We start from the raw sequence: 21,363 nt of genomic DNA on the forward strand, positions 1-21,363 counted from the left end.
CTGGAAGTAAAGGGCTTGGAGGATTCTCAGGTGCTCAGGGAGCTGGAAGCCCCAGGTTTCAGTTTGGAACTGACCAACTCTATGTAATCCCATGTAGTTCATCCCTTTTTGGTACTTCCCCTTGGTGCTCAGTTGACTTCCCTAGGAAGAGACTGCGAGTAAGATGGATGTGGAAGGATGGGTTCTAATCCTGGGCAGCAATGCGTGGTGGCCTCAGCAAACAAATTCCATATTTGCCCCCTTTAGCAAGGATCCCCCTGCCAGGCTGTGTGGTGGGGAGACCAAGGCCTGGAGCCTCTGCTTGGACCCCTCTGCTGGCTTCCAGTGCTTGGTACCCCAGGAGAGCCATCTGCCAGGCTCTGCAACTGTGCCCTAAGACCCTACTAGAAAGGGTCTTCCTAAGCAGAGCCCCTTATCCACTGCAGCAGTGACTGAGTCCCCAACTTGAGGCTGTAACTGACCAGGCTGGGGAGGGGCAGAGAAGATAGGACCAAGGCTTCCAGGCCTTAAGAAGCAGGATCTCAGGCTAGGCAGAGTAGGCTGTGGTGCCTGTGGTTAAAAGCCAGGCAGGGAAGCATGAGGGCATGACCCACAGGGCCAAATGCTGTGCCTGATATAGTACCATCTGTTGTGTTCTTGGGCCCATGTGGCAAACTGATGAGGGGCAGTTCAGAGCTACAGAGGGGGTTCTACATGCAGAGAACACACCAAGGCATGGGGTAGCTGGGTGTTGGGTCAGAGCCACACCTGTGGCATCATGCCTCACATCCCCTGGGCTATGTGCCATGCTAGGGGGGCTAATGGCAGAGTGAATGGTGCAGGCTCCTGTCTCCGCTTTCCATTCTCTGCCTTGCTTGCAGGGCTGGGGGACTTTCTGTAGACCCCTCCTCCTGGTGCTCCAGTGGCAGTACAGAGTTGGGAGAGGCCAGAGTTGAGGGTGGGGTCTGATCTCTTCCCATACTAGAGGAGGTGTCGAGATGGCCACTGGACCAGAGAGGTGCAGACCCCTCAGCAAACAGCTGCAGAAGCAAATCAGGAGTCCCTGGAGCTGGGATCAACATAGGAGGGTCGACAATGGGACCCAAATCTCAGGGGCTATGGCCCAGAGATAGGACAAGATCCTCTTATCGCTTGGCTCTGGGAGTGGGTGGTAGGAATCCTTTGAGGGCGGAAAGGATAGGGGACAAGCCTGGGTCTGTGGCAATCTGTTGAGTCTGTGTGCCCAGAGCCTGGCCAGTGACTGTTGGAGACAGGCGGATGTTAGGGAAACAGGACACTCAGGACCCCAGCTTGGTAGGGCAAGACTGTGACCGGCGTTCCCAGGGCCTGGACTGGCTCTAGACGTTTGTGGAGCGGGTGGGAGCGAAGCAGGGCGTTTGGTGGCCGCAGGAACGGCAGCGGGGGGGGGGGGGGTCGGCTCACCCCCACACGGTTATTGCGCGCACCTGCTATTGGGGTCCATGAGGCGGACTGGAGATTGAATGCCCGGAATTGGGTTGGGGGCAAATGTGGGATCGAGAGGTGGGCGGGGAAAGGGGTTGAAGAATACAGGCCTCGGCGGAGGGGCTAGGGACGCAACTCCGGGGATGTAGTCAATGAAGTTGAGGTCAGGGGGACTGGGCGCAGGCCTCAGCGTACAAGGCCAGGAGAGTGGAGGGGCCGCGGAAGCGGAGCTCAAAGGACTAAACTCATTATGGGATCCGGAAGGATGGGACAGTGGGGTCCAAGCCTTGGAGAATGGGGGTCCGTAGGGGGTGGGGCTGGAAGGGAACGGCTTGCTATTCGAGAGAGCGGACCCTAGAGCTAAAGTACCCTTAAGGGTCGGAAGCCCGAGACTAGTAAAGGGCGGTGCCAGGATGGGGAGGAGCGGTGAAGCAGGGGGGCTCCAGAAGATCAGTAGACCGCGGTGCGGGGTGTATGAGGGCGGGGCGCAGGGGCAGTGGGCGGGGCTATGAGGAAGTGGACTTGGGGGCAGGGTCGGGGGCGGGTCGGACGTCGACGCCGGCTGTGGAGCGCTGGGGCGGGCCCAGGTGAGCGGGGGCACCACCTCCTGCGCCCCTCCTCTTCTCAGAAAACCTTCCCAGTCGTCCGTCGGCAGCTTCCAGGCTCCGCTCCGCGGACTGGGCGAACCGGGAGCAGCGGAGTCTGCAGCCCAGTCCGGGTCCAGCTCCATCTTGGGCCGTTACGCCGGGCACCTGTGGCGGCCGCAGGAGAAGCACTTCCGCCGGCCTTCGCGGCCCCGGGCGGGCGAGAGGGTGAGAGGGAGGCTCTGAGCGTGCCCGAGGGTGGGTCGGGAGGAATAAATGTCATGGGCGGTGTCTTCCTTTCCTGCGCGCCAGAACCCCACTCCGCACTTCTTCCTGCGCTCAGACCCTCCGCATCCTGGCCCCTGCCCCGAGCTCAGCGTCCCCAATGGCCGCATTCCTCCTCCCATCTCTCCTCGCATTGCCTACCCCATCCCCTCGTCTATGTTTTCTCTGCCCATCCTCCCATTTACTCTTTCCAGGTCCCCGTCTCCTGCTTCCACCCCTGCTCCTGTATCTTCTTCCAGCTCCCATTCCTCCTCCCCGCTCCCCCTTACTCTCTGCTGACTGCCCCCAGCCCCAAACCTCCCTTCCCTCTTCTTCCTCCTGCCCTCCATCCCTACCCATTTGCCCCACAGTTCCGTCTTCCTTCAGTTACTGTCTTGGCTGCTGGGAAGGTCTGTAGCCTCGTTTTGGGAATGTACTGTGGACCTTCTCCCTGAGTCGGGGTGGGCTTTGTGTCTGAGAGAATGAGAAGTGACCCCTGCCAGGCGTGGGGGGCAGTGTGCTGTGGTGTGGTTTGGTGTGGTGTGTTCAGGCCTTTGGCCCCTCAAGCAGAGTCGGTCTGGACTATTGGTGTGCAGAGTGCAGCTGTGTAGACAGTGTTTCCTGCAGGCTGGAACAGCAGAAGGGCCTGTGCATCCACCTCTGATGTGACTATGGGTGGGGCATGGGCTCATGGCGGTGCATGGGTGCTCCTGAGCATGTAGGTAGGAGGGACACACCAGCCACCTGGGCTGCTTCTGGTTTGGGGCACCTGTGCCTGGAGGCTTACTTTCTCCACCCAAGGTGCCTCCTGGGAAGTGTGGGTAAATCCTCCTCAGTGGAGGAAGCTCTGGGGCTTTTCTCTGGTTAGCAGAGCTGGGTTATTGGGGCCACTAACCTAGGGTTACCCTAGAATGCTTTCCTGGCATAGCTTTGTTCCTGGGCATCTTGTTCTTAAAGGCCCCTCTCTATGATGGGCAGGTTTTGTCCCCTCCCAACACTCCTTCTCAGGAATGTTCCCTGCTGCATTGCCCAGCTTTGGCCCTGAGTCTTCCTATCAGGCCATTTGCTGCTGGGATGAATCAGACCACCTGCTGAAGGTTGCCACACCCCCACTCTGCAATGAGGGACTTGTGAGGTGTGTTAACTCTACCAGGTGCTTGGAGGCTAAGGTCCGTATTTAAGAACTGGACCATTTTCCCCTCCTGACCACATGGATTTGCCTTTCCTGTTCTGGTTTTGCTGGAAGCAGAAGTCACCACTCCCCTTAAGATGACAGGAGTGTGGCCTGAAATGGGCCTGCCTTGGCTGTTCCTCTTGGCACACACCCAAAGGCCTGTGCTCCTGTGCTGGGGTGATATAGCAAGAGGTGGAATCTTGGACCAAGAGACTTAGCAGTCTCTTCGGTTGGGTCAGTCTGGAAGTTTCTGCAGAACTGGGAACTTATACTCAAAATGACATTGCTTGATTGCTACATGTGAGGCTTGTTTCTCCTCCCATGCACTGCTAAGCAGAACAGTGGCAACAGGATAGTCCTGTATTGGCTACAGGCACTGCCCACTTCACAACTTTGATTGGCATCACCTGGGGCAGGAGAGAGACCATGAAAGTGTCACCCAAAGAACACCAGGGGTCTTAGGTACTTCTGTGTTCCTGTCCTTTATCTTTTTTGCTAAAACATCTTCCCAGGGGCTCTTTAGGGTGAAACCAGAGCCTTTTCCATGGTTTTTTAAGGCAAATGGACATTTAGAATGCAGACTCCAAACTTGTCTATGTCTGTGCATGCGCCCACATGTGTGTTCATATCTTCCCCAATGAAGGTTTGAAATAGGCTGGGAAAATTAGTGTGGTGATGAAGACATGGGGACACTGGTGGTGGCTAGGCCCTAGGATGGCATGAAGGTAGGAAGGATTGGGAAGTAAGACTAGGCTAACCTTTGGGGAGTCTCGGTGGCTTCCTAAAAGGGCCTTTTGCCACCCCCACTTCCGCCCCCCAGGACTAGTCCCTTGAGCAGAAGTCACTCCTGTTGGAATGGGAAAGAAAAGATTATTAACAATCATCACTTGAGATGGTCCTTATGCCATCACATTTAGTCTTCACAAAAACACTGCAGGGTTGGGAGTTACTTCTGTTTTGCAGGTTGGGGAAACTGAGGCTCAAAGAGGTTAGGTGTCTGCCTGAAGGCACATACATAGGAAGGGGAAGAGCCAGGGTTGGAAGCAGACTTCTTGGCCCACCTGCTCAGCCATGGCTCCAGTGCACATGTGGTCATCTCTCATCACTCCCTGCAAGGCTCCTTTTCTTTGAGATAGGGGGTGGGTGAAACCTCTTTTCCCCAGAGGTAACCTGCATTACTTCCCTCAGAGCCCTTCTGTTAGGGGTGGGAAGGCCAGGTTGTAGGACGAAAACCCTGTTGGAGTTCAGCTGTAGGTTCTTGGACATTTCTGAACTGCTCCAGATCTCAGTTTTGTCATGTGACACTTGTGAAAGTGGGATGAGGAAAGGAATTGACAGATCCTGAACACTCCCCCACACTCATCGGGTCTTTGTTTGACTGCTCTCTCTGAGTCACAGCTAGCTCTGGGCACTGGGTAGTCACCTGGTGAGGCAGGCGCAGGGGAGTCCTTGTCACTGATGGCTTCTCACTCGCTCCTGGTAGGGTCTGATGGCACCCTAGCCTCATTCTACCTGGTTCCTCAGAGGGCCAGGGCCTGTCTTGGTTCTTTATGGCCTCTCCCTAGGAGAGCCCAGGGTAGGTGGAGCTCAGCCAGAGGCCATGTAGGTGGTCCAGATGGGTCCTCCTTGGTGTTCTTGGACATGCGGCTGGGTGGTTGTCTGCCTGCCAGGGGCTGTCAGTGTCCACAGCCTCCCTAGCCAGCAGGTACACCTCCTGTCCTCTTTGCTCTTGGGTAAGTCACTAAACCTCTGAGCTTTGGCCTTTTCTGTAGAATGGGAATGATAATGTATCTCATGAAGTTGCTCTGACAATTAAATGAGACAGTGCTGGAAAGGATGTGGCACATTCTGGCACATGGTAGGAGGTTCAGTACTGGGAGCTATCGTCACCATCATCATCACCGTGATTGTTATTGGCTTTGTTGCTCTTCTTTGTTTATGTGTCCATCATTCACATCCTTGAGGTCAGAGCCTGGGTCATGGTCTCTCATGGCTCATCATTTTCATGATCCTTCCAGGAACCAGTCCGGTATTGGCCTCAAGGAGCAGCCAGGATGGGACACTCTTGCCCGGGCTAGGGCTGGGTCTGGAACTGATCAGTCTAGTATGGTAGTCATTAATCACATGTGGCGAGTGCCTACTTTGCTGGGTAGTGCAGAGTAGAATCTTTCATCATTGCAGGAAGTTGTGCTGTACTGGACTCTATAGCAAGCCTCAAGCTCTCAGGGCACTGCAGCTTCAGAAACATCCTCACTGTTTGCTTAAACAGGCACCAGCCATCTGCTGAGTGCTGACAGCAAGAAGTTTGTAACTATACAGAAACTGAGTTCCTGAGGGCCCTTCCCACATTCCTTTTCAGGTGGCCTTGCTAACCTGGCCAGGGAGGTTAGTTTTTTTGGCAGTTCTAATCAGCCCAGGGGTGGGAGGGCAGGATTGGGATTGCCCAAACTGTACTTGTTGCTTGCTGGCCCTGCCCTGTTTCTCCAGCCCATCCTGCCTGGCAGGGAGTCCCAGAGTGATGTTCCTAATTCACACATTTGGCAAGGCCTAGGTTGGCCCAGATGCCCTGACCCCACTTCTGGGGCCCTGCCCAGCCCCAGCCTGCTGCTGCTCCCCCTCGGGTGCTCTGAACACACAGGCTCATGCCTTCTGTTCACCCCATTCCTTCTCTCTGGGCACCCTTTCCCTCCTCTTTCTCCAGGCCCCCAGGAAGCCTTTTCTGATCCATCACACAAAGTGGGTTTTCTTGGCTTAGAAATGCCTTCCCTCAGACTCCTTTTTGGTGCTCAGCCCTTTCCTTTGTGGTTTATTCTTATATTTGCTTCTTCTCTCGGTCAGGCATACAGCAGGCATTCTTTGAGTGTCATCTGTATGTCAGGTCAGTGCTGGGTGCTGGACAGACAGAGGGGAATAAGTCCCAGGCATGTTTTGACAGCTCCAGGCTGGTGAGAGGCCCACAGTTGGCCAGACTCTTACATCCATGCCAGATTGTGCTCAGCCAGACACTGTGCCAGCCCAGCTCAAGAAAGCTTCCCCAGGAGGAGAGGTTGAAGGGGCCAGCACTGACTTGAGGCTACACATGGGAAGGTCCAGAGGGGTCTGTGTGGCTGAAGGAATGGACAGGAATGACAGGGGAGGTGGGGAGCAAAGAGGGTGCAAGCACACTTGGCAAGAGGGAGTTTAAACTTTATGGAGGGAGTGTCTGATTGGTGGTTTGGAACCCCTTTCTCAGGGCATAGCTGGATCTAAATTTGTCAGAGCCTGGCATGCAGTGGGTGCTCAGGAGATGGCTGTGGAATGAACAAATGCTGAGTGAGTTCTGTGTGTAAAGGGCTGGAGTGGGGGGGCTTCTTCTTGTCCTTGGAGCCAGAGGTAGGAGTTGGGAAACTCCTGCCCCTTCACAGACACCAAGACTGAGTTCTATGGACAGATAGCTCAGCCAAACTGGGCCAGAGAGAATGGGGTAGGCCATGGGAGAACCCAGGGCAGGGCGTGGTGTATCCTCTGTTCACTGTTTATTTATCCCACAAATCTTCTCTGGACCCCCACTGTGTACCAAGGAGTCCCCAGTCCAGAGCCAGATGGATACTGACAGTCCTGGGAGGAACCAGGCTAGTATTCATCAGTCAAGCTTTGCTTGTTACTAAAATACTGCAGTACTTATGTGCTGAGAGACTAAGAGCTATAGTCTCAAAGCCCCCACCCAGAAGGCCCCAAGCACTTGCCTCTTCCCTGACTTCCCATCTATCCCCAAAGTCCATCAATAGAGTCAACAGCCAGCATGGTGAGTGGTCTCCAGGACCCAGTCTCAGGCAGGCTCTAGTCACTTGGTACTGGTTATTTGATACTTGTAGTGCTATTCCTGTATATAATGTGTCATGACCTTGATTTGAAGTTCAGGTATCCTGTCACTGTGTGGCTCATGCCTCTGAGCCATTAGGAGGCTGGGACTGAAGCTCTCCCTACAGTGTGCCCAGCACCTTGTGGGCCCACAGCAGAGTCCAGCAGAAGTGCTGCCATTCAACTCAACTCTGTTTCCTCCCTCTCTTTCCTACAGGCAGTCATGAGCACCAGCCACCCTGAGCCAGGTACCCAGGCACCCTTGAGCCCCCGCCCACAGTCCCTTTCCCGGAGCTCTTCCAGCCTGCTGGGTGAAGGCCGGGGACAGAGGCCAGAGCTCCGAAAAAGTGCCAGCAGCACTGTATGGCAGGCCCAGCCGGGTGAGGCCAGCACCAGTCCCCAGGGTCCGGAGGAAGAGGGGCACCAGGCTGAGAGTGCAGAGCAAGCACAGGCCTCCAGCCCCAGGCCACGGCCTGGTACTGTGGGCCACTGGCGGAGCAGCACTGTGGGCAATGTATCTACCATGGGCAGTGGTGACCTGTGTTGCCTGCGGGCCCCCAGCACCACTGCTGTGCAGAGGAGCCATTCGGACCTGGTCCGTAGCACCCAGACCCGGGGCCACGGTGGTTCTCGGAAGGCCAGCCTCAGCTGCTCAGTCCTTGGCACCTCGCCAGTCCACAGGGCTCGGCTGCAGCCTGGCAATACTCCCGGCCAGGGAGGGCAGGCCCCTGCAGGCCTGGAAAGGGACCTGGCTACAGAGTATGGGACTTCAAACTCAGCTTGGACACTGGAAGAGAGTCAGGTGTGGATGTCACCACTAGACATGGGAGACACAACCATCCACAGCACCAGCCCCAAGGCTGGGCCCAAAGCTACTGGGGAGTCAGCCACCACCTCCTGCCATGCTCTGCCCCCAGCAGCTCCACTCTGTGGCATGAAGGAGGTGGGGGCCAGTGGCTACTGCCACCCTCTGCCTGCCCCAGGGGTCCTTGCCTTTCCCAAACTAGTAGCTTCAGTGAGTGAGTCTGGGCTACAGGCTCAGCATGGGATGAAGTTCCAGTGTAGGTTGCCTGGAGGGCTTCCTGGGCATTCCCACTGCTGTGCCCATCCATGGGGTCCCACTGGGTTAGCTACGGAGCCTGGCGCCAGGACCAAGGATGTGTGGACCATGACCTCAGCCAGTGACTTGGCCCCAGTGTTGATGTCCCCTCTGTCAGCGCAGGATGCTGGTGTACAGGCGGCCCCCATGGCAGAGTGCAAGGCTGTGGCTACCAGCCCACCCCTGGAAGCCCCTGTGGCCCTGCACACATTCCCAGAGATAACTCTGGGGTCCAGCCTGGAGGTGGCACCATCCCCTGTTCGAGATGTGCGATGGGATGCTGAAGGCATGACGTGGGAGGTTTATGGAGCTGCAGTGGACCCTGAGGTGCTTGGTGTGGCCATCCAGAAGCACCTGGAGATGCAGTTTGAGGAGCTGCAGCGGGCACCTGCCAGTGAAGACAGCCTGTCTGCTGAGGGCCGGAGGGGGCCACTACGAGCTGTCATGCAGTCTCTGAGGCACCCCAGCTGCTGTGGCTGTTCCAGTGCAGCCCCTGAATGAGGAGCTGTGGCACTAAGAGCTGTCCTGGGCCCCTGGACTCAGCCCCCAACCAGAGACAGTAGGGACCACGTGCTCTTTGGACCCACTGGCAGCTGTGGACACGTCTCTGCTGTCGACTGCTAGCAGACCACAGGACTTCAGCCAGGGGACTTCTTGTTACTTGGATCTGTGCTGGGTTTTAAGGGCTTGATTTCTAAGAGCCACATCTCTGCACATCCAGGCTCTGAACTTTGGGACAGAGTTTCAGCACTGTGCATCAGGGAGATCCTGATTTTTCTGTAAAAGTGATTGCTTTCTGTTAAGTCTCTTCAGAACTGCCATGATTTCCCTTAGGACTCTGCTTTATTTTAGAGCAGCGCTGAGACATAATCCTTGACATGGAATGTGGGGCCCCAAGTGACGGATTGGCTGGGTCTTTAGAGAAGGAAACTGACACTTTGTTGAAGGCCTCCTGGGTGCCACACACTGTCTTTGTCACCTTACCTTGTTGAGTCTTCACCTCTTCAACCCGTTTTATAGATGAAACCACAGATGTTTGGCAGGGCTCTGGCTGATGCTCCCGGGCTGGACAGCTTGAAGTGAAGGGCTAGGATTCAAAGCAGGGCTGGCGGGAGCCTGGACTTTCCCTGCAGCATGCCCAGTTAGTCGGAAGGGCAGCCATGAACAAGAATTCTGTGCCAGGTGCTATGGATTCCTTGGGAAATGAGACAAGGCTGCGTGTGCCCTCACTGGGCTCACAGTATGGAAGGAGGGTACACCTCAGTGCTAGGGTGCTGAGCTTTACAGAAAGTCCACAGGGTGCTTCTAGGAGTCACCTCCCTTGTAGGTCATTGTGTCAGTGGTAGCCACAGAAACAGGAAAACGGGTTGCCACCTGTCCCCACATACTTCACACTGCCTGAAATTGCATCATTATCACCTCATTCCTTTGGTTTAAGGATTTATTTTCAGTGGGTGCAGTTATTCAAAGAAGAGGGCAGGAATGGATGGGAAAAGAGAAGCCTGGGGTGGGGTCTCCCACTTGATGGGAAATTAGGAGCTGTAAGGCCGTGGGGGGGGGGGGGGGGCAGGGAGGCCTGTGAGCCAGGGGATTGCGGCAGTGGAGGAGCCCAGGACACCAGGGCTTGGCACCTGACCATTGCCCAAGGAGCTCTCCAGGCCCATGGAGGATGAGAGTGGGCATGTGTCCTTATCCTGGGACTTCAAGTTGAAAATTCAGCTCCTGAGACAGGATCTGCCAGTGCTCCCTATGAGGGAGCCAGAGGTTAGTGTCCTGCCCATAATGTGGCCTTGTTCCTGGGCCCCCTTCTGCACCTGGGATCCCAGGACCTGTTAGCAGGCTTTTTCCTACCCCCAGGGATCTGGTACTCACTGAGGTAGAAATGACTCAGATGACAGTGGGTTAATTTCACAAGCAGGAGTGACATGCTAAGTGGCTGAAGGAGCAAGGTAAGAAGCATGGTTCAGGTCAGAATGCCTTCCAAGACCCCTCAGTGGACTCTACCTAAAACCATGCCTTTCACACTTCCAGCTGGGCCTGGTAAAATGCCACCCCTGCTTAAAAGTGACAGCAAATCAGAACCACTTCTGCAAATGGGGCAGGAACAGAAGGGGTGAGTGCGAACAGCAGGAGGTGATGACCTTGTTGCTCTTTAAAAATATCAAGCAGTTTTTCTGTGCAGTCATGAGGCTCTAGCCCAGAGCCTGGGCCTGTCTTCCTCTATGTGGTACAGGGCAGGCACATCACGCTATGGGGAGTGACACATGGGTACTGGGCTGTCTATGCCAAGCCCTGCTCAAGCTCCAAGAGCCCCAGCCTGGTGGGGCCAGACTGGAGAGCAAATGGCTGTGGGGACACAAGGGGAGGGGTAAGGAATAGGAGTAGAGAGGCCACCTTTCCACAGGGCCACAGCTAAGCAGGGTCTTGAGGACACAGTGGGTCTGGACAGGTGGGCAGAGGGAGAAGGAGAGGGGTGTGCCAAGCAGACAACAGTTTTCTCAGGGACTTGAAGGCCTCTGCGTGGGCTGTGTTAAGTCACTGCAATCAGGCTATGTTGGGGTATTTGTTATGTTGGGAGGCTGGCAAAGGGGGTCTCCAATGTGGAAATCCTGGTGTGAGTAAGGAAAGGGACTTCGGGGAGATGTGGAAAGGGTGGTAGGGCCTGATTTCATTTTAGAAATAGCCCTTTGGCTGCCATTGGTTAGATTAGTGTGGAAGGCAAGGGCCCAGGGGAATGGGGATGTGGGAACCAAGGAGGGTCTGTTAGGGGGACACACACACACACGCACACACACACACACACTTTCTCTGTCTCTCTCTGTCTCCCTTGTGGAATCAGAAAGGACACACACACACATATACACACAGTGGTGGAATCAGAAAGGAGAAAGAGTTCCAGAAGGCTGAGGTTTCCACTTTGAGCAAAAGGAGGTGAGACCACCACCTATGACAGGAAGTTCAGGAGAGGAAGATGAAGGGCCACATGCCATGGGGCTTGGCTGGGGCCAGTGAAACCTTTCATTCAGAGACTTTCTCCTGTGTTGTGTGTAGATTCTCACGAATCCACTGGCCATTGCATGCCAACCTGTGCCATCTCCAGGCAGAACCTGACATGCCAGGATGGCAGGCTGGGCCAGGCCCTGAGTGGGAATGGGATAGCTGAAGCTGCCTACCCACTTCATCTTGACTGAGATAAATCTTTGCAGGGTGGTGCCCCCAGAACACCTTCCTAGTTAAGCTTGTTGCCCTGAAACAACAGGTATTGTGCCCTTGGCCTCACTCGCCAGGCTGCACAGTTTAATTTCTGAATTTGTCCTGGAAAGAGAAACTACCCCTGCCTCCAACCCTTGGTCCTTCCCTGGGCAGGCTTGGCTGGCAGTTGTTTAGGGTCTCAGGGCATGGCCACCAGCTTAGTTTACAGGTCTCCTCTCAGACTGCAGACTTCTGATCAGACTTTCTGGGTCCTCTTCAGGCCCTGCTCTGGGAGGTGGTGGCTTTCATTATTTGTGCATTTGTTTTGAATTTGAAATAAAGAAGCAGGGGTCAGAGTTTTCCCAGGGAAGAGTTGTTGGTCCTGGCTGATCTTATTTTATTTTATTTTTTTTCTGGTAGATCATATCCTTTGGAGCATTTACCCCAGGTTACTAAAGTTCCCTGCCCAGGCAGGAATCCTCCTCCCTTATGTCCCTGTCTCATGTCTGGCAGCCTTCCAGGCCCCCCAACAGCTGAAGCTTGGCTTTCTGGAGCTTGTCACTTCCGAGCCTGGCCAGGACACAGGCTTCCATCACCCTCACAGAGAATCACTAGTACAGTGTAAGATACTGCTGGCCTGAGGACACAGGGTGGGGAGGGTAGAAAAGCAGAGAATGGTTTGGTCCCACTGTGATATCACCTTCCATATCAACTGAATTGGGTCTCTATCCCCCAGGAGTGCTGGATTCTTATTTCACAGGGGACCAACAGGCATGCCTTCCCAATGCAGGTCTTGACACTTAGGACATGAGAGTGGGGCAAACCATGGCTTAGTGGTTAAAACTTGGATCTCACCTATAGCTGTAAGATTTTGGGCAAGTTACTAACTTTGCTGATCCTCAATATCCTCATCTATAAAGTGGGTATGATAATGGTGCCTCCTTCTTAGGCTTGCTGTGAAGAGTAAATGGAATAACCCCCGTAAGTTGTCTGGCACTGAATGAGCACTCAGCACATGTGCTGGTGGTATTGGAGGTCACTTCTGTAGCCATAGGCAGGGACTAGCTCTTGCCCACATCCTGTCTCCTTGACCATTCCTCGTTCAGAGCCTCTTATATGTCCTTTGCTTTTCACCTTGCTTGGGACATCTGTGCTCTGGCTGTGGCCATCTGAAACTGTAGTTCCCAGAGCCATATTGAGGACCATCTCATCCCTCATCACTCACTGGTTCTGGGCTGGGTTCCCTGGAGGCTTGTGCTGGGATGACGATTCAGGGTTTACTAATGAAGGGGGAGTGGAAGCACAAGGTAGGGAAGGGATAGAGGCCAAGTCAAAGGTGTGATTTCAGGTAGATTCTTGGCTTAGCCCAAATCCTACAGGGGAACCCTGGGGCCAGGTTCCACTTAAGGGTAAGGGCTACCAGGGGTGGCGGTGGAGTAAGCGCCAGGCACATCTGGCTCTGGCATGCAGGCTAGACGCTCCAGGAGCCCAGGGCAAGGTTCTGCATGGGGTTGTAGGGCCTACCCCAAGGGAAGGGTGCACAGAAACCATGGGTGTCCGAGGGGCCTGTGGGCTCACTTGCCAACAGCTGCATTCATGCCTCAAGCAGCCCCTCATCCAGTAGACTTCGGTGGAGCCCAAGGCCCACAAAAATGCCCAGACCTTCCCTGCATGAGATGCTCTGAAGCAATTGTGTCTCATCTGTGCTCATGCCACAGGACCCTGGTTATTGAAATGCAGAGCCTTCCATATGCCCATGTTAAATCACCTCACATTTCCTGGGAGGTGATTGCGAGGGCGAGGAGCACGACGCTCCTCGCAGCCTGTCTCTAGTACCTTCCTCATTGAGCCTTTCCCCAGGGAAGCTCACTGTTTTGGTGGGAGTCTTTTTGAAGCTGTCTGGAGATCTCCCTGAAAGGTCTTCCTCCTTGGAAGAACCTGGGGCTAGTACTGCTGCTGTGGTTACAGAGCGAGAATAAACCAGGAAAAACATCTCAGAAAAGTCGATGTTTAAGAAAACCAAATCAAACCAAAGTTGGATTGGCCTATAGGACTGGGAATGGACCCGGGCGGTCTCTCTTGCTCCAAGAGGTTGGTAAACACAGCCTTTGCTCATTTTTACAGTGAATCTCATGACTCATGCCTTATATCTCCGCCTCCAAGCACAAGACGGCTCAGCAAGGAGGCAAGTCTGACCCCTGAAACATGCTCCTAAATGGTGTCCTAAAGTCCATTAATCACAGGATGGGGAGGGTGGAAAAGCAGAGAGTAGTCTGGTCCCACTGTGATATCACCTTCCATATCAGCTGAATTGGGTCTCTATCCCCTAGAAGTGCTGGATTCTTATTTCACAGGGGACCAACAGGCATGCCTTCCCAATGCAGGTCTTGACATTTAGGATGTGAGAGTGGGACATACTCCTGCTTTGAAGGAGAGAGTGGGAATTGTAGGAATATGGCGCATAGGGTGGGCAAGTGTCCAGTTTTAAGGTATATGGCTTTTAGCCACGGATTCCTCACCCAGTCTATCCTGGCCTGGAACTTTTCATTTCCTAAAATCTTCCCTGAGAAAAGATGTAGGGTGATTTCTCAGCATCCCGTGAACATGGGTGCAGGAGTGTAGTGCTTCCTGGGTGTCTAGCCAGGGACAAGTGGGGAGGCTCTGCTGGTCCTGTACCCACTGCCCTTGGTGCTCTTTGTCCCCACCTTCTATTTCTCTTTAATCTCAGTTATTCCCCTTCCTCCTTTTCTGTTTCATGTCCTCTTTGCCTCCTAGAAACCTTCTGTATCTCTAAGATCCCATTGTCCTTGCCATGCTTCCTTTGTGTCTGTCTTGCCTTATCCTTTCTTCTCCAACAGCAGCCTCTATCTTCCTGTGCTTGGTGCCATTTCTTCCTGAGCCATCACTGGCTCTGGCTCTTGGCATTCCTGATTTTCACGAGTCCATGCCCTTCCGCCCTACTTGTCCTTTCTCTCCTTTGATGAAAACTAAAATGTTTGAGCTTGAGGTAGGTAGCTTTTGAGCAACTCCCTAGAAAAGGTGGCCTCCTTGTGACACTTTGAGGTTGCTTTGTCAGGTTTCCATCTTTTGCCTCAAAAGAGAAAACCGTTGCCAGTGGTCCAGAGGCTTTGGTCAGGCTGGAAGGGCACCCCATCAGTCCTCCATCAGTCCTCAGTTTTGGTAACTCTTATTAGAGCCTGGCTGGCTAGGTCACCCAGTGGGCAAGTGGATGGGTATTGCCCATTTGCCGGCTTTAGGTGGGCCATCTCCTCTTTCATGTTTTCAGAATATTCTTGCTCGGCTTGTACTTAGGTTGTGGCATGGCCTGGGCCTCAGTTGGGACACACCTTGCTGTCCCATCTCTGTGCCCCTGTCATGTGTGGGACTGGCCTTGTGTCTAGGAGCCAGGGATGGAGTTGGGGGGATGAGCCTTTTGGCTTTGCACCAGGTAGACACCTGAGAAGGTGCCCATTCAGAAGGCCTGAGCAAGGCCCAATCAGGGACCCTCTGTTGGGGCTAGAATTTTCCATGGCTTACCACGTAACTAAACTTGTGCTAGAGCCCAACCAGGAAGGAGTGGAATTATCCCCCCATCCCAGGCCTACATGGCCCCTCATCTCTAGCATTATGCTTCACCCTCTCTCTAGTCACTTTTCATCTTTAGCAGTCAAGGGTTTGGGCAGGTGGTGACCAAGGGTACCATTTTGTATGCAAGCTTTGTGGTTTTCCTCAGCCCAACCTGTGTCTTGAGGAAGACTCTCTGGTTTGGTTTTCTTTCCCTTCAGAATTGGGGGAATTCAGGGAGTCGGAGAAGAGGCTTTTTGTGAAGATTCCAACCTTTGAACTTCCCTATCCCCTGAAGCAATTTCTGTTGCATCCACTGGCAAGGCCCACATCCTCCTAAGTCAGTGGTTCTCAACCTGTGGGTCGCGACCCCTTTGGGGGTCGAACGACCCTTTCACAGGGGTCGCCTAAGACCATCGGAAAACACATATATAATTACATATTGTTTTTGTGATTAATCACTATGCTTTAATTATGTTCAATTTGTAACAATGAAAATACATCCTGCGTATCAGACATTCACATTATGATTCATAACAGTAGCAAAATTACAGTTATGAAGTAGCAACGAAAATAATTTTATGGTTGGGGTTCAGCACAACATGAGGAACTGTATTAAAGGGTCGCGGCATTAGGAAGGTTGTGAACCACTGTCCTAAGTGGTCACACCACTGGGCTGGGGAGGGGGAGGCAGGAGCCAGCTGGACGGTGTCTCAGGAGGGCTGGCACACCAGTTCTACCAGAGACTGAGACGCCAGGAACTCTGCCTGAGCGTCGCTGAAGCCAGGTGGGAAGCTAGATTCTGACTTTTATTTGAATTATTGACTTTTTAAATTTATTTTTGCATTAATTTTGATTTAAAAATATTGCCCAACATTTATCTTAATTACTGAGTTTTCTGCCAGCCCCTTACATTTTGTGCCTAGTGCCTCCCTGGCTGCTCCTATCCCAGGGCTTTAGGTCCCCTTGGTACCCCTTGGTTATGGAATTGGGACAAGGAGCAAGGAGGCCTCCTTTTCTCGGACCACCCCACACCCCCACCACTGGCGAGTACCAGCGGCGCTGGGGAGAGATGGGATCCTGGGGCTGATGGGGAGGGTCGGAGGTCGGTTGCAGCGGTGCGGGTCCCAGGGGACCGGGTGGGGGGTTGGGTCCCTCTCAGGGTTCCTGCGCAGTGCGAGTCATAGGGCAGCGTGGCCCAGAGGCGGACCTTTAGTGTCCTCTAGTGGTCACGGAACCACACACCCTTCCCAGGCCGGGAACCCTGTGGAGCGACCTCCCGCGGACCCAGTCCTGCGGCAGAGCGGGGCAGGTCTAGGGAGGTATTGCAGACCAACGCGGGGCTGGGTGCAGGAATGGCGGCCCGACAGGTAGGGTCCCCGCGCCTTCTCCTTCCTGCGGTCCCTCCATCGGAGGCTCCCTGTCAGCCACGTGGGCCTTGCAGAAGATACCCGAGAGGAGTACAGAGGTGGAGATGGAGTGCAGGCAGATGACATCAGCAGCCGCGCGCGTGGTGGCGAGGGGAGAGGAGGAGGCGGGAGATAGCCTCACTTTACTTACACCTTTGATTTGGATGTGAGTTACACATGCCCAGGGGTTTGGGTGTAGGCTAGGTGTAGGCAGAAGCGGATTTAACCACGGGGGCACCAAGCGGGCACCCTGGGCCCTGATTTCTGAAGGGCCCCGCAAAACCCCAACTTTACACTTTTTTCTAATGACACCAAGTTTAGTTTCATATGTGCAATTTTAATTACACACAAGTTTATAATTGGCGGTAAAACCTGATAGTATGTTTATATTCGCTTATTTTCATCATTTCATTACTACGCTGCATAGTCCCTTCCCCGCTGCGCTAGCGCTCAGAGCCATAGAATCATTTTGCTACTTTGTATTTACAAAGATTCTCCTGCAGTGCAGACTTAAGATATACGCAAATACGGAGGGATGTAAATTCGTTTGTGGATATGTACTTGTTTCATTTACGGTTTTAAAAATAGTTTTCTGTGTGTATAAGTAAATGTTCAGGTAAGTTGAATTATATTAAAATTAAATTAATTCCTATTGTTGAAATTATATTACGATAAAATTAATTCTTGTTGTTACATCAGCGCCTGGAGTTTTGTAGTTTATGAGTAATTTTTGAATTTTAATTAATCATTAATTTATTGCAATATAACAAAAAATCTCTAGTATTCTAATCACTCAGACTATTAAATTTATATTTTTCTTTTCATTGGTAGCTAAAAAGTGAAATGGCATCAAAACTTTGTGGAAATTATCATGCTATTATAAAGTATACATATATTCAAATTTTATTGGAAATAAAACAATAGTACATAATATTTTTATTTATTTAAAAATATGGTTAACATGTATTTTTATTTTTCCTCTCTCTCTCTTTTTTAAGGGGCCTGATATTTTCTTCTGCGCCTATGGCCTCAACCAACCTTAATCTCCCTTTGGATGTAGGGGCCTTTGTCATTAGACCCTAAATCTGGTGTATTTTCGTTAACCCTTGGCTTGCCTTTGTGTTTAAGTTTGCTTAGACATGCTGAACTTCCCTGTGGTCCCACCCAAGAAGGCCCTCTAGCTGGGCAATGGGAGAGCAGGTGTGGACAGCTAGGACTGGGCCTCCCCTGACCCTGCCTGGCAGTAGAGATCACAGGGAAGGAGTGTGGGGGCAGTGGGCTAAGGAGAGGGTCTGAGTTAGAGTTGACCGTCACAGAGGGACTGAGGCCTAAAGTTTGCTGAGGTGGGGGCTGATTCTGAAGTTCTTCTCCCTTGTCATTCCTTGCCTGGCGTGATCTCTACCCGCTCTAACTGGTACCAAGGTCAATGGAGTGAGTCAGGTGTGATGGCAGCCAAGAGAGAGCTTGTGGGGAGAGCCTATTCCTAACAGCAGGTCAGGCAGGAGGATGGGGGTGGGAGCAGCCTCACAACTGAGGAGAGGCCAGGTATGCTTGGAACTGAAAGAGGGTATGCAGCCTGCACAGGACTGGGCTTCTCTTCTTCAGTGGGGGATGGGGACTGTCCTGGACAAGCACTCTTCTTTCATTCCATGCCCAGAAGGCCTCTCTGAGGAGGCATTGCCCTTAGGACATTTTTGGCTGCAAGTAACTGAATTATGAACCAAAAGTTATCTAAAAAAACTGAATGTTTAATATCTCACTTAATTCTTAATTTCATTTAATAATTTAGGAGGCCACTGTTCTAGAGTAGGCTAAATGGCTCAGTGAAGACATCAAGGATTCAGTCTTTCCATAATTTTGCTCTGCCATCTTCAAGGTGTTCTTATGGTCACGAGATGGCTGCTGTACTTCAGGATGTGACATTTTCATAGTAAGGAAGAAACTTATAATCTGCCTCAAGAAGTTTTGGTACACACAGTTAATTAATTGAAAAAATCAGCTTTTCATATTCTGTTAATGAATGAAAGCAATGATAATATTGGCTGCCACATTCTGATACTAAACAAATGGCAGAAGCAACAATGTTGTTTCTCATGCATTATCTTCTTTACTTCTCACAATTAGCTCTGCTTCACAATGATGACTAAAATTCAGAGAGGTCACGTAACTTGCCCTGTTTTACTACCAGGAAATGAAGAAAGTGAAATTCAGACTCCAGTCTGTGTGACTTTACAGCTGGCTTTTGTCTTTTTAAAAAATGAAAGTGAGATGGAGTAGTAAGAAGCTAGGAAAATCCTTGACAAGTAGAATAAGGAAACTGAGGCTGATAGCTGAACAAACTGGCCAAGCAATTTACAGTCAGATAAAAAAATGTCACCTCAGAGATAACATCTAGGCCTCAGTTGTATTTCAGATCCAGGCCCAGAAGAGCTGTAGGTGGGTGATGCCAGAACCAACTGCAATTGATTAAAGACCCCCTGCCCTGGCACTGACCAATCAGTGGAGACAATGACCCTGAAAGGGCACACCTGTAAATCTGATGAATATTCTACTGAAACGCTCCCCTGAGATCTTCCCTAAGAGTCCCACCTGCTAGAAAGAGATAAAAACCTCAAAACAAAGGACCCACCACACGCACTATTTTTCTGGGAAGCAGTCTATGACATTCTTTTTCCCCTCTTCTTTCCCTAATTCTTGCCCACAGGCATCTCCTAGACTCTTAAGGCAATGGGCAGCTGGCAGCTTGTCCCAGGCTAATCCTCTGAACTTGTCCCCAAGGCCCCTTTTTCTCTGACTTCCCGGTGACATAAGGCAGCCCAGCCTAGGCTCTCCTGTTGCTTCTTCTATGCTAAGCTCTTCCTTGTTTCACTGCCCCAGCTTTAATAAATATACCCTCATAGTCTAGTCACCTGGACTCATGTTGTGAATCTTTTCTACACAATGTCAAGAACCCACACTACCAGCTGGCCCTAGGCAGACCCCTCAGGGCCAAGTCCCCTGTCTGGTAACAAAAGGAATACACATTTAAGATAAGAATTTCAAATAGTGCAGACCTTGAGCTCTTATATTTTAACATTGTACATGCTCATGATAAGAATTTCAAATAGTGTAAAGTGTACAGTAAGGTCTGCCTCTGTCCCCACTTTGCAGTTCCCATAGTTACCACTGTAATTTCCATTGGTCTTCCAGGAAATTTCCTCTGTAATCACAGCTCAGACTCCTAAATATTTTATTTTTTTCTTTTATTATTTGGTTTTTCAATTACAGTTGTCCCATTTTTCCCCCATTGTTCCCCCCTACCAAGCCCACCTATTTTCCTGCAATCATATCCCTCCCCGTTGTCCATGTCCATGAGTCATCCATACACGTTCCTTGACTAGACCCTTCCCTTACTTATCCCCATTCTCTCCCTCCCCCATCCCCCCTATTGACTACGATTCTACTCTTTGTCCTATTTAGTTCATTTGTTTGTGTTGTTCTTTAGTTTCCTGTATTAGGTGATATCATATGGTATTTTGCTTTCTTTGCCTGGCTTATTTCACTAAGCATAATTCTCTCTAGTTCCACCCATGTTGTCACAAATGGCAGGAGTTCCTTCTTTCTCTCCGCTACATAGTATTCCATTGTGTAAATGTACCACTGTTTTGGGATCCACTCATCTACAGATGGGCACTTAGGCTGTTTCCAGTACTTAGCTATTGTAAACAGGGCTGCTATGAACATAGGGGTGCATAAGTTTTTTTGAATTAGGGTTTTATGGTTTTTCGGTTATATTCTAGCAGTGGAATTGCTGGTTCAAAAGGCAGTTCCATTTTTAGTTTTTTGAGGTAATTCCATACTGTTTTCCATAGTGGCTGCACTAGTCTGCGTTCCAACCAACAGTGCAATAGGGTTCCCGTTTCACCACATCCTCGCCAGCATTTGTTGTTTGTTGATTTGTTGATGATGGCCATTCTGACAGGTGTAAAGTGGTATCTCATTGTGGTTTTTATTTGCATCTCTCTGATGGCCAATGATGTTGAGCATTTTTCCATGTGTCTATGGACCTTCTGTATGTCCTCTTTAGAGAAGTGTTTGTTCAGGTCCTTTGCCCATTTTTTAATTGGATAGTTTGTTTTCTTGATGTTGAGTCATATAAGCTCTTTATATATTTTGGAGATCAGTCCCCTGTCTGTGATATCATTGGCAAATATGTTTTCCCATATGGTTGGTTTCCTTTTCATCTTGCTGATGTTTTCTTTTGCTGAGCAGAAACTCTTTAGTTTGATGTAGTCCCATTTGTTTATTTTTTAATTTATTTCTCTTGCCTTAGGAGTTGTATCTGTGAAAATATTGTTACGTGGGATATCTGAAATTTTCCTGTCTATGTTTTCCTCTAGGACTTTTATGGTGTCACGGCTTACATTTAAGTCTTTGATCCATCTCGAGTTTATTCTTGTGTGTGGTGTAAGTTGGTGGTTTAGTTTCATTTTTTTGCATGTCCCTGTCCAGTTCTCCTAGCACCATTTGTTAAAGACGCTCTTCTTACTCCATTTTATGTTCCTTCCTCCTTTATCAAATATTAGTTGACCATATAGTCCTGGGTTTATTTCTGGGCTCTCTATTCTGTTCCACTGATCTATATGTCTGTTCTTATGCCAGTACCAGACTCTTTTGATCACAGTGGCTTTGTAGTATTGTTTGATATCTGGTATCGTGATTCCTCCTGTTGTGTTCTTCTGTTTCAAGATTGCTTTTGCTATTTGGGGTCTTTTTTGTTTCCATATGAATTTTTGGAGTATTTTTTCTAGGTCA

The 21,363-nt window shown here is 51.2% G+C and overlaps 1 protein-coding gene across 2 annotated transcripts; it reads left to right on the forward strand.

The window, feature by feature from the left end:
- Window positions 1-1,983: 1,983 nt before the first annotated feature.
- On the forward strand, window positions 1,984-9,796 carry GPRIN2 (G protein regulated inducer of neurite outgrowth 2). Of its 2 annotated transcripts, none has more exons than XM_090278350.1 (2): window positions 1,984-2,030; window positions 7,523-9,796. In XM_090278350.1, the coding sequence occupies exon 2, from the start codon at window positions 7,529-7,531 to the stop codon at window positions 8,903-8,905; it is 1,377 nt and encodes a 458-aa protein (XP_090134476.1). In that variant the 5' UTR covers window positions 1,984-2,030; window positions 7,523-7,528; the 3' UTR covers window positions 8,906-9,796. The 2 variants fall into 2 exon arrangements, with proteins under 2 accessions (XP_090134476.1, XP_090134477.1); XM_090278351.1 differs by lacking the exon at window positions 1,984-2,030 and adding an exon at window positions 2,105-2,255.
- The last annotated feature ends 11,567 nt before the right edge of the window (window positions 9,797-21,363 follow it).

Source organism: Furipterus horrens, unplaced genomic scaffold, assembly GCF_987537825.1.
Source record: "Furipterus horrens unplaced genomic scaffold, mFurHor1.1.pri manual_scaffold_5, whole genome shotgun sequence".
Taxonomy (NCBI): Eukaryota; Metazoa; Chordata; class Mammalia; order Chiroptera; family Furipteridae; genus Furipterus; species Furipterus horrens.

What these genes read in the sequence shown, in the direction of transcription:
- GPRIN2 (XM_090278350.1), top strand. Translation starts at nt 7,529, where the DNA reads ATGAGCACCAGCCACCCTGAGCCAGGTACCCAGGCACCCTTGAGCCCC.